At 48.7% G+C, this 11,931-nt stretch overlaps 1 protein-coding gene across 2 annotated transcripts in view; it reads left to right on the forward strand.

Annotated features, from left to right (window-relative positions):
* The window catches only part of TTC28 (tetratricopeptide repeat domain 28), a 107,617-nt gene extending 96,736 nt beyond the window's left edge, over window positions 1-10,881 (forward strand). For both annotated transcript variants that reach the window (XM_059863728.1, XM_059863729.1), the window contains 5 exons: window positions 596-827; window positions 1,245-1,321; window positions 4,172-4,301; window positions 4,834-4,941; window positions 5,416-10,881. In XM_059863728.1, the coding sequence (XP_059719711.1) occupies window positions 596-827; window positions 1,245-1,321; window positions 4,172-4,301; window positions 4,834-4,941; window positions 5,416-7,040 (2,172 nt within the window). In that variant the 3' untranslated portion in view covers window positions 7,041-10,881. The remainder of the gene's footprint in view (window positions 1-595; window positions 828-1,244; window positions 1,322-4,171; window positions 4,302-4,833; window positions 4,942-5,415) is intronic.
* Window positions 10,882-11,931: the final 1,050 nt, after the last annotated feature.

Consider the following 11,931-nt stretch of genomic DNA (forward strand, 5'->3'; position numbering starts at 1 on the left):
AAGATAAGAGGCCCTTCTGTCCCCATCTGTGCCACCAGTCTGTCCTGGGGAACAGTGGGACTGGAGCCAACTGCCAGGTGGCTGGAGTGATCACTCATGACTTCTAATACTTTTCTTCCCAGTGCATCATCTGTGGTCTCACAGGAGTGTGAAGTATCCATAGAATGATGGAAACCTGTGAATATTGCTGGTCTTCCCAGTTGCTGGGGTTTGTGGACACTCATTTCTCTTTCCTGTTTGCTGTGTGGCTGCAGGCTCTTTGTCTGGTAATAAGCAGTCTGGAACCCCAAGGTGAATCATCTTTAGGGAGAAATGCAGCTGCCAGGCTTACAGGAAACTATCCCAAACAAACTGCTGCTTCATTTCTTGTGGTGTTATTGTTCCCAGCGTCCCAGAGAATATTGACACTCATCACTGTGATGCTGCAGCTGTGAAAGCTGAGTTACTGGAGCTTTTCTTTCCAAGGCACTAATGTCCTCTTGTGTAAGACAGGCCAGGATCAATCTTAGATTTGCTGTCTCCCAGCCTGCTGTTCAGTAAAAAGAGGCAGTCAGTAACAGCATCTTGTACAATAAGCCATGTCATTTCCCCACAGGTGGAGAAATCATTGCAGCGAATCCAGAACGGGCAGCACAACTCCATGTACACCTCCCAGCAGAGTGTGGAGAATAAAGTTGGTGGCATTCCAGGCTGGCAGGCACTCCTCACAGCAGTGGGATTTCGGTTGGACCCACCAGCCAGTGGCCTCCCAGCAGCAGTGTTCTTCCCAACCTCAGACCCTGGGGACCGGCTGCAGCAGTGCAGCACCACCATCCAGTCCCTCCTAGGTGAGAGGAGGCAGCTGTGGGCCCTGACCAGGCAGACATCAGCCTTTCACACCTTTCTGTGATGGCAGTATGTGAAACTGGGATGTTTTACGTCAATTAAATCAATGTATTGGACTGGGAAGAAGTCCTAAGAGTAAATGTTAACTGAAAAATTTGCCACAGATGAGAATCAGTTACTGCTGGGTCGAGTAAGCGTGGTGTGACTGTTCCTCTCTCCCAGCCCTTGGTCAGGAAACCTTTCATCAGATGCAAAGTGGGAATACCTTTTGCTTTCTGGAAATTGCTGCTGCTTCCAGAGCTGTCCAGTGATGTGGGGGAGAGGTTTTAGCAATTTAGCCAAGTGTGTGTTCTGTTGAGGCTTGTTGCATTTCTTGCAGTCAAGAAACAGATACAGATGTTTCTGCTGATGTTTTTCAGGTTTGCCTAACCCTGCACTTCAGGCACTTTGTAAACTTATCACAGCTTCAGAAACAGGAGAGCAGCTTATCAACAGGGTGAGTTGGGAGGTTTTCCTCCAGTACCAGGTTCCAAATGGCTCTTCCCAGGTCAGTAAATTCAGAAATATGTAGAATGGTTGATGCCCTGGTTTATCAACCCAGAGCTTGCTAGGAGAGTTGAAATTCTAAACTTGCCTGTTTGTGTGAATGAAATTGTGTGTCCAGAAGGAAAATATGCAGGTGGGTTACTGGGCTGCATGGCCCTGGGACTCCCTGCTCAGTGACAAGTGAAAGCATGATCCCTCCAGCAGTGTGGGGGAATTGAGTAGCAGACCCTTAATTGCTGTTTGGCCATCCTGCCTAGGCCCACTTTGCCTGCTCATTGCCCACTGTATTTACTGAAGTCCCAAGGTTTGGTTGGCCTTGGACAATGCAAGGTCTGTCAGAAAACTCCCTGTGCCTGTGCTGCTCCTCCACAGCTCTAGGGAAGGGATTTCTGGCCTTTAGGAGAAGGGCAGTGCTACCTGTGGTGATGGGACTTCTCCCTGCTCCCCTCAGCCTCCTTCACACTCTCCCCTCTCCTGTCTCTGGAGCATGCCTAGCCTGACCTGACCTTTCTCTGTGCCACCAGCCTGGCTGCTTCCCATTCCATGGTTCTGACTGTCCTGAGTGCTCCTCTAATGAGGTTTCTCTTCATCCTTTGCCTGCTTTAGTACATGCACACACTCACACAGGGAATGAGCCTATATCTCACTGTCTTTCCCCTTTCCCCATGCAGAAACATTCCAATTAATGCTATGGTGGGGAGCTGGGATTGGTTCTGTGTGGTGTTGTGCTGCCTTTGCTTTGGTCACATGGAGTCTGCAGAAAAAGCCAGAGAAGAGCCCCAGCCTCTCTGTGACCTGCTGAGCAGCTCTGGCAGCCCACTGGGATGAGTCTGCTCCAAGGAAAGGGTTCCTGTTAGGATCTGCAGCACAGTTTGAGATGTTTCCAGTGTCCTTGGTGGTGTTTTGTCTCTTGCCTTGGCTCTCCTCAGTGCCTGAGATATGTGTGGTTAACTTCAGGGTTATCTCCCTCATGGCCACCCAAGGGAGGCCAGGTCCAAGGGTGTGAAGAGGACATGACAACATTCCCATGGCTCAAAATGCCTTAGAGTGCTAATGAGGTGGCTTCATGATTGCTGCCCTGCCTCAGATAATTAAATTACCCAAGGAAAAACATTCAGCTGGCTGTGCACAAGTAACAAAAGACACACTCACCCTTTCCTCGCTGCCCCACAGAGTAAATACTGGCAGGGATATTGCAAGTTTTCTTCCATAGCCCAGACCCCTGGCAGAATTCCCTTTTGCACCAGTCTATCCTGTTACATATTGGTTTTCAACAGCTCTCCCCTCCATTGTGGTTATTGCTGTTTTCCTCTCCTGCCTCTTGGCAGTTCATGGTGTGAGCAGCTGGGGCTCTGCCTGTCCCAGAGGAAAGCAGACTTTGCTCCAGACAGAAGCAGGAGGTCAGACATTTTAGTCACTGGGTGCTGTTGGTTGCTTTTCCTTAGTGGGTGACCAGCATCACAGGGGAGTGAGTGCTCTTGGCATTAGTGAAGCAGCAAGGTGGGAGCCTGAGCAGCTGCACTGGATAGAAGATGCTTATTTTGGGTGCAAAAGAGAAGGCAGGAGCCACAAAAGAGAGAACTTCAGACTACTGCATGTGCAAGGAAAAGTTAGTAAATTCTGCCTGTACTGAGCGCCAGTTCTGTGTCCCAGGGGAAACAAGAGAAGGGCTGGTTTATGTTCAGCCTCCTGCCAGAGTGTGGGCTGGCCTGAGTGTCTGCCTGCTAAGTGTCTGAGCTGTCATGAGCTGGGCACTCCCAGATTCCAGCTGCCTGTTCCCATGCTGTTGGATTCCCAGCTCAGGCAATTCCCATTGCTCCCTTCTTTCTCTGGACAGAGCATCTTGGCAGTCAGGGTGCTGGCTCACCCATGTGTCCCTACGAGGTTCCTCAGCACAGGCACTGTGTAGCACAGAGTAACCCATGTTCTTTTCTCCTCTTTTCCTTTCTTGTTGCCTGCTGCCCGAAGGCTGTTAGAAATGTGGTGGGAATGGTGAGTATGATGTGCAGGGGGGGACACTGAGGTGCAGGGTGCAGTGCTGGGGTCACTGCACACCCCTGCCCTGTGCTGCACCAAGCCTGCACCCACTCTCAGGCCTGGGATTTGCTCCACACAGCTACTGTGGAAAAAGGCCTGTGTAAGCTTTTGTGGGTTGTGAGAGATGGGTGGTCCTGAGGTTAGCTGGTCCCTGATTAATGGCTTTCCATCCTTGCTGCCCTGGCTGTGTTGGTGAATTACACGGGATCCTGGCATCTTAATTTGTGTCAGATCTTCATAAACACATTTTCTCTCTAGCTTGCTACTCCTGTCCCTTGGGCACAGTTGAGAAACTTCTTTCCTGGAGGCCATGGAGATATTAGGAAAGTCTTCCATGGTTTCATATGACTTGTTCTGCCCAGTTAATGAGTTTCTTAGGATTTGCATAAGGAGTATGGCTCAGTCATGGAATGGGCTTTAGTAAATTTCTGTGAGCAGCCCCAGAGTATCTCTTTCCTTTTCTTTCCCTTCACAGATATTCCTGCTGTGCTTCCTTCTTGCTCAGTTTCCACTGGCCACCCCCCAGCCCTCACCCCTGCTCTGTCCCTGCCTTTGCTGCTGTTCCAGGCTGCCTGATGTTGCTGTCCCTGAACTGTCCTTCTTCCCAGACCTTCCCATCTCACTGCTCTGTTCAGGAGCAGCAGCTGAACTGGGTGTCCAGGGAAAGGGTGTCCAGGGAAAGGGCATTGCTTTATCAGTGGCTGTAGGAGAAGCAGTGATGTGACTTGTAAGGAATGGCTAATGTCTGTATTGCTGTCTTCAGCTGCATCAAGTCCTGGTTCAGCTTCAGGCAGGCGAAAAGGAGCAAGATTTCCCCTCTGCACCAATCCAGGTCTCCATCAGTGTCCAGCTCTGGAGGCTGCCTGGCTGTCACGAGTTTCTGGCAGCTCTGGGTAGGAAAACACTTCTTTCTGTTGTCTCTCTAAAGCCGTTGCTGGTGTCTCATATAGGGGCTTGAAACACTGGTAAGACTCACAGCTTCACATTTGTCTGCCCCCTGCAGCCCAGCCTGCATTTGCCAAAATCCAAGGTCTGTGCTCTTCAGCTCTATTTCTGTGAGAAACCCTGGAATTAATAGTAAATTGTTTGGCATGTAGGACATTGTCCCCTGAGATGTGTTTGGTATATAATTTCCTGACAACTCCAAGTAATTTGCAGCTACAGAAGTGTTGACAGGAGTGATTTGTTAATGAGTGTGTGTGCTCCCAGTCCAGCACCGCAAAGCTCCCAACACCTGGCGAGGGTGTGCTAAACAGTAAAAAATAACAGACAACAAACTGCACATGAGAGGTGAAGTCATCCTTCTGAGGGTGCTGCAGGCTGTCGTACCTCTCTGTTCTGTCTGTGTTATAAATGAGATTACTCTCATTTGAGACAGAGGGTCTTTCTGTGAACTGTAATTTTCTGTCCCATGTCCCACTACAGGTTTTGACCTTTGTGAAGTTGGCCAAGAGGAGGTCATTCTGAAAACTGGGAAACAAGCTACCAGGAGGACCATGCACTTTGCTCTACAATCCTTGCTGGCACTTTTTGGTAAAGCTGCTCAGTGTGTTTTTGCTCTTGTGTCATCTGATGATTTGATCAGAATGGCTTCTGCTGAAACCTCACACTTGCATCATTGCAGAGGTCACACATGTGTCACACAGATCAGATGTGATACAGAGACTGGAGTAAATGTTATTTTTGTATGGTAAAGACTTGTTTGAGCAGAAGCTGGAGATAGAGTCCAGCAACTGCAGGACAAATAATTCATTCTTTGTGTTGAGATATAAAATGATAATGAACTGGCAACTTCCATCTAGGATACTTGGACAGAGGTTCTTGCCTGGGCTGTGCACTTCTTTTTCCTTACCTAAGTAGTAGCTGGTTGTTCTGAGGTAGCACAGAGCCCGAGGACATGTTTTCTAGCATTTTCTCTTAATTCTGATGGAATGTTACCTGATTTTATTTGATTTTATGGTGTATCTAGGGACATGTTTGTACATTCTGTTGTCTTGTCTTTTTCAGATTCTACAGAGCTGCCCAAGCGCCTTAGCCTGGACAGTTCCTCATCACTGGAGTCACTGGCTTCTGCTCAGTCTGTTTCCAACCCTGTACCCCAGTATCAAAACCCCCCATTCTCTCCTACCTGTCCAGACAGCCTTGCCTCAGATGCCATTTCTGTGTACAGCCTGAGCTCCATTGCTTCTTCCATGAGCTTTGTTTCCAAGCCAGAGAACATGCTGGACGGGGCAGGACACAGAGGGAGGCAGGATTATGAAAGGCCCAAGAATATCTATCCACACAGGTCTGCAGCTCAGAGCCAGCTGTCACCACAAGCAACTGCAGCCAGCAAAGATGAGGAGGAGTATGAAGGTTTCTCTATAATCAGCAATGAGCCTTTGGCCAGTTACCAAGAAAACATAAAACCAAGATTTTCCCCTGATCACAAACAGCCCAAAACTAGTCAGAACGGAGGCATTAAAGCATCCATCAACTCCAAAGGGAGCATAAGTACTCCAAACTCTCCTGTTAAAATGACTCTCATCCCCAGCCCAAATTCACCTTTCCAGAAAGTTGGGAAACTTGCAAGTTCAGATACTGGGGAATCTGACCAGTCTAGCACTGAGACTGACAGCACCGTCAAATCCCAGGAGGACAGCAATCCAAAGCTTGATCCACAAGAGCTGGCCCAAAAAATTCTGGAGGAAACTCAGAGTCACCTCATTGCTGTTGAACGCCTTCAGAGAAGCAGCAGCCAGATCAGCAAGAGCACCAGCTCCGAGGATGGGGCTCCCAGCCCCGGCGGCGTGTCCGCGTTCCGCTCCTCGGAGACCAGCGCCTTCAGCCGCCCGCTCAGCTCCAGCCAGAGGAACCAGGCTCCTTCACCTCTCGCAATCAAACCAAAGCCTCCAACGAGGAGTTCATCCCTTCAGAAGGTGAGCTCTGGCTACAACAGCCCCACGACGTCGGAGATGTCAAACAGAGAGGGCACAGGTCAGTACAGTGGGCAGCCGTCTCCGGGTTGTGACTCACAGGGCTCCTTAAGTGAGCAGCCTCCCTTTAAACTCAAGTACCCCAGCTCTCCTTATAGTGCTCACATTTCTAAATCACCCAGAAATATCTCTCCAAGCTCAGGGCATCAGTCTCCTGGTGGCAGCACTCCATCTCCTGCTCTTTCTTATTCCTCAGCTGGTTCTGCTCGCTCAAGCCCAGCTGATGCCCCAGACATTGACAAATTAAAATTGGCTGCCATCGATGAAAAAGTGCAAGCAATTCACAACTTAAAGATGTTCTGGCAAAGCACTCCCCACCACTCCACTGGTCCAATAAAGATTCTCCGAGGAGCTCCTGGAACAATGACTTCTAAGAAAGATGTCCTCAGCTTGCTCAATTTATCACCACGGCACAGCAAAGAAGAAAGTGCAGAGAAGCTGGAACTGAAGGACCTGTCTATTGGGCAACACCTTGCTGCTTCACCACAGAAGATCCCTCCAAATGGACACAGATGCCCTGAAACCACAAATTCCATGACATCAGCTCATTCCTCACCTGGCAACACTCTGGGAGCTGTGCGTCCCCTGAGGCTGCCAGCTGGGAACGGGTATAAATTTTTGTCACCAGGAAGATTTTTCCCTTCCTCCAAATGTTGAAATATCCCGAGTACCAGCTGATGACTTACAGTCTTGTTGAAGTATTTGCTTCTGCCCACTTGCCTTTGCCAAAACAGAACCAGTAGCTAAGCAGCCGTGGTCATGCCCTCAGCTGGCAGTGCCCAGGGATGGGACAGGCTGGCCTGCTGTCACTGTGGGGGCACACGGCCTCACACACATGGGTTTTTGTTTCCCTTATCAGGACTTTGGCCATTCTCACCTGATAACAGGTTCTTTGTAGTATTCAGTATTTGCAGCCAGCAGGTGCAAAGCATCTGGTTGTCTGCTCATTAAATACTGGCTTTTAAGCCACCTCCTTGTATTTCTTAACCAGAAGTTTTACAGCTGGCTTTTTCTACAGAAATTACACATATCAGGGGTTGGAGAAGAAAGGGAGTGGAGGCAGAACATTCCTGTGCACCACAAAGAACATAGGTACAGGGCTCTGCCTGGAGAAAGATGAGCCGTTTACTCGACTGCTTTCAAAGGCTGACAGAGGAGAAGACCACATGCCTCTAGATACCTCTGCCAGGTTGGCCAAACCAGAAACTGCTGTCAGTAAAACTCCATAGCAGCAAGTTCTGGCAGTTCTGTTGATTAGAGACTGGTGAAACAAAGACAGGAGGAGAGAGGTGCCCCGTTCTAAAATCTGCATCTAAGGTAACTTTTTTGGAGGGAAAGCCCTCAGATGAGACTTGGCTAGTTGGTCTGCTCACAGGAAATGTTTGGGGCCTAACAAACCAGGTGAGCCTCTGTGTGTCAGAGAGACAAGTTCTGGTTTTATTGAGTGCTCTGGTCTCTCTGGCACACCACATTGTGAAGGTGAACTTTTTATCCTGGCAAGTTTTGGGCAGTACTTACATCTCTGTCTGCCCAGTGAGCACAGAAAAGAATAGCAGGTGCTGCAGCTCAGAACATTATTTTTCAGTTTTACAGCAGGCAAGAATGTGACATCAGTGTGTGTGATTCAGACATCACCAGACCAAAAAAATCCCTCCTCGATCCTGCTAAATCATTGCCAGGGCTCAGCACAGGCAGGTCTGGGAACCTTTTCCCTGCTGTGGGGGCAGGTTTCCTTTGGAGCAGTGGTGGAAACAAGTTTCCTTTGGAGCAGGTGGGCCAGTGTTGGTGCAGCTGGAGGCAGACGGCGAGGCAGCAAGCGGAGGGGCTGGATGCAGAACCTGAGTGCCCTCTGACATGTGGAGGAAAGGGGACCAAGAGCACCCCCAGGGCAATACATACAGTCAGCTTCCCTAGGCTAGGTGGGGTTTAGGAGTTAGGGGCAGGCTGGAGATGGTTTCTAGGTGGCTGTGGAATGCAGTGGTGTGATCAGGATCCCAGTGATGGTGTACATGCACTGAAGTTGTGTGGGAGCATCGGCCCCACCACGTGAGCTCAGATCCATGCAAGGTATTCCCAGGCTGTGAAGTCAGAGCACTGTATCACCAAGGTTTTGGTGTCTATTCTGCACTCCCAGAATTGACTGAGTGACTGAAGGCTAATCACTTCACCTCTCCGTGCCTCGTCTTCCCTTTCTATCTAAATGGGGATAGTAATACTTACCTACCTACCTCACAGAGGTGTTGTGAGGCTGAATTCATTAGGCCCTGAGTTTTAGCTGGATCTGAAGTCAACTTCCAGTCTTGCAGCTAGATGGAGAGTGCAGGCAGCTCTGTGGACGTACCAGAGTACGTTGCTGATGCAGAGAATTGTACTTAGCATGGCTGGATGCTCTTGTTGTAAATGTGGATCTGATAATTTGTGATTTTCTAAGGGATCTTGGAGGAAAAGCATGATAGCAGGGCAGATATTCAGTTCTGATATGGAAACATGAGAATGCTTAGGCTCAGCTTACTCACAGGCATAATCAGATGTGTGCTGTGAGAACATTCTGGAGTCTGCTGGTTTCAGAAGAATGATTTCTTTTTCGTTGTGGCAAGAAATTAATATAAGCACTAAAGGCAAAAGGATACTGGGCTGGGTTGTTACAGCCAGCTAACAAAGGAGGGGGAACCACCAAAGTTTTCAGTGCAGAGAGGAGTAGTTACCTGCTCGTACACAATGTAGCAGAACAGTTGAGTCAATCTGTTCAATTCATTATGATGCAAGTTATTTATCTGTACATGACATCTTCCTGTGATGGTTTGGTGCTAAACATCACCTTCGTGTCATTTGGCAGGAAAAATTAGAATAGTGGGCCAAAATGAGTCAGCAGAGCATCTGCCCCTTGTGGAGACAGAGATGCTGTTGATCATGCCACTTGCTGTGGTCACAGGACTGCTGAGACTTCATGTGACCTGCTCTGTTTCTAACCAGCATAAACTTTTTGAAACGACATCCCAGGAACACCCAGGATGGAAGTGGGCAGCTTTTTGTTTATAGCAACAGCAAATACTCCCTGTAGTGCTGCATAACACGCCAGAAATAAGCCTCTTTGTTGTAGTTTACTTCCATAACTAAAGGATCTTTTAACCTGTAAAAATTCTATGCTGCCATTTTGTTACAACCCATTTCTGTGCTCCAGCAGGTTTCATGCTGGCTTAAAGCTTTCAGACAGAGCTAAATCGGGGTGGGGGGTGTGGGGGAGTGGTTCTTCTGTTGTTGTTTTTAAGGAGGGGGGAGCATTAGAAGCAGGGAAGGGTTCAGATGTAGAGAAAGTTCAGTATTTGGGGAATTTGATGTTGTATAAATATGGAAGATGAGTGTCACTGGAACAAGTCTTTTGGGAAATAGGTCTCCGTTGACTTGGCACAGGTCACTTCCACTGGCTTGCCAGGAGCCATGAAATGCATGCTTACTCGTGGCTGGGAGACACTGCACACCTTGTCCCTCACTCCTCCACCTCCTGAATGAGAAACAACCCCTTTGTGAGGAAAAAAAAAAGAGTTTTATCAGGTTTGCCCAATACGTGGAGAAATTCAGGAAATGAAAATCACATGTTCTCCATTTGCTGTTAGAATTCCTTCTGTGGGTTTAATGCATTTGTCGTTGTTGTATTTGTGCATGGTACAAGTGACAACACTGCGTAATACAGTGAGCAATAACAATTAGGTATTAACCACTTTCACATTAAACCTGCCACATGCAACCGTTCCCCAAGGCCACAGAATGTTTTGGTTTTGCCCTGTACGTTTTATTGTGTGAGATTTCAGATTTTTTATTGACTGTCTTTAGCTCCAACTAAATGGGAACAGTAAACAACCCCTGTGATCAAAATCTAGTTTAATTTGATTTTGTTTGTTAGCCTGTCCCTCTGGCCTGATACTGGTTTTCCTTCTGTTTAATCATACCTTACTGAAACAAGGAAAAAAGCATTGAGGGGGTGCTACAACCATGCATATCACTCTAGGCCACATTTTCTTTCATTAGGGCAAGCTCGTTCTGTGAACATCTCTTCCAAGTTGCAGAACAGATCCAGGGGCCCAGAGGTGTCTGAGAATCTGTTAGGAAGCATTGGTAGTTTCAGCTGGATGGTGATGATGGGTTTGAGCAGTTTGGGGTTCTTTGCATTGCCATGCTGCCCAGCAGGGCTGCACTGTGTGTGGGCACTCGTCCCCTCAGCTGCAGAAGAGCACAGTGACCCAGAGAGGAGGATGGTCAGCAGAGGCTTCCCAGCAGCAGCCCTTCAGCACTCGCTCTCCCTACCTGCAGTGTTAGCCATGTTTGGCCTCTATGGACTTTCTTTGTAAATTAAAACTCTGTTTCCAGACAGCATTAAACTTTTTATATTATGAAATTTACCATGTAAAAAGATTTTCATATTTTTATTGAAATTGCTAAGGCATTTGGCCTTTTCTTCTTTGTGATTTCAGTGTCTATTAAAGCATGAGTTCTCTCAGTGCCTCAGTCTCTTGATCTGGGAGGATTTGGGGAGGGGTGATTGTTGGTTCTCTGCTCTCTGCCCACACCAGCTCCTCTGTGTGACAGTGTCCTGTGACAGAGTGTGCCTGAAGCTCAGGGCAGCTCTCCTCAGCTCTCTCTGGAACTTCCTTCCCCTTTTTGTGCAGTGCAGTGTTCCTGTTACCAGTGCTCATTGCAGATTGCTTTTCCTCCTCCTGACAGGTGGTGGGAGCACCAGTTTTTACTTTTTATCTCTTGTAGCAGAGGACTGGCAGGGCTGGGAGGGGCTCTGAGGGTTGTGAGAGCTAAAGGGAAGAGAGATTGTCCCCATACTGATGCCAGCTGGAACTTGATGAGTTAAATCCTTGTGCCCCCACGTGAAAGGTGCCCTTGTACTGCAGGGAAGTTGGAGACACATGAAACTAAACCCACAGAGTTGTTCTGGGGCTGCAGGCTGCACACTCAGAGCAGCCAGGGGCCAGTGCAGTGCTGGTTGTGCCCCAGGCTGAGCCTGGGCTGGACCCCTGCCATGAGCAGCAGCTCCTGGGGCAGCGTTCCCTCCTCCAGAGGAGCTGTGCTGGAGTGGGCTCAAGTGGTTTGTGTGTGCCAGGCCTGGGGTCAGCAGGATGTGGCTGCTTGTGACACTGGTGTGTGGCAGGATGCAGCTGTAAACAGAGGCTTTGGGCACTGAGCAAACACCACACAAATGTTGTCTATATGGGGAAGGAGCAGCAGCAGGGCCTGCACGCTGCCAGCGTTCTGAAAAACCAAATAAAGGAAAATCCTGAATGCTTGGGGAAACAGATTTACAGCCCTGATCACTGCTGCTCCTCTTGGCCAGAGCCAGGGCAGGCCTGAGTCACCATTCAGGGACTTCCATGGAAATAGATGTCCCTGGGAAGAGCCTGCCAAGGGTTTACAGCCTTTCACGTGGGGGAGGAGTGTTTGGCAACACTGAGTTTTATCTGGATTTCTCTCCTTTGGATAATACCTCATTGGTTCTGGCTCCTGGCAAGAGGAAATGTGGGGGATGATGGTTTCTCCAGGGAAA

The sequence above is a fragment of the Haemorhous mexicanus genome, chromosome 19 (genome assembly GCF_027477595.1).
Source record: "Haemorhous mexicanus isolate bHaeMex1 chromosome 19, bHaeMex1.pri, whole genome shotgun sequence".
Classification (NCBI taxonomy): domain Eukaryota; kingdom Metazoa; phylum Chordata; class Aves; order Passeriformes; family Fringillidae; genus Haemorhous; species Haemorhous mexicanus.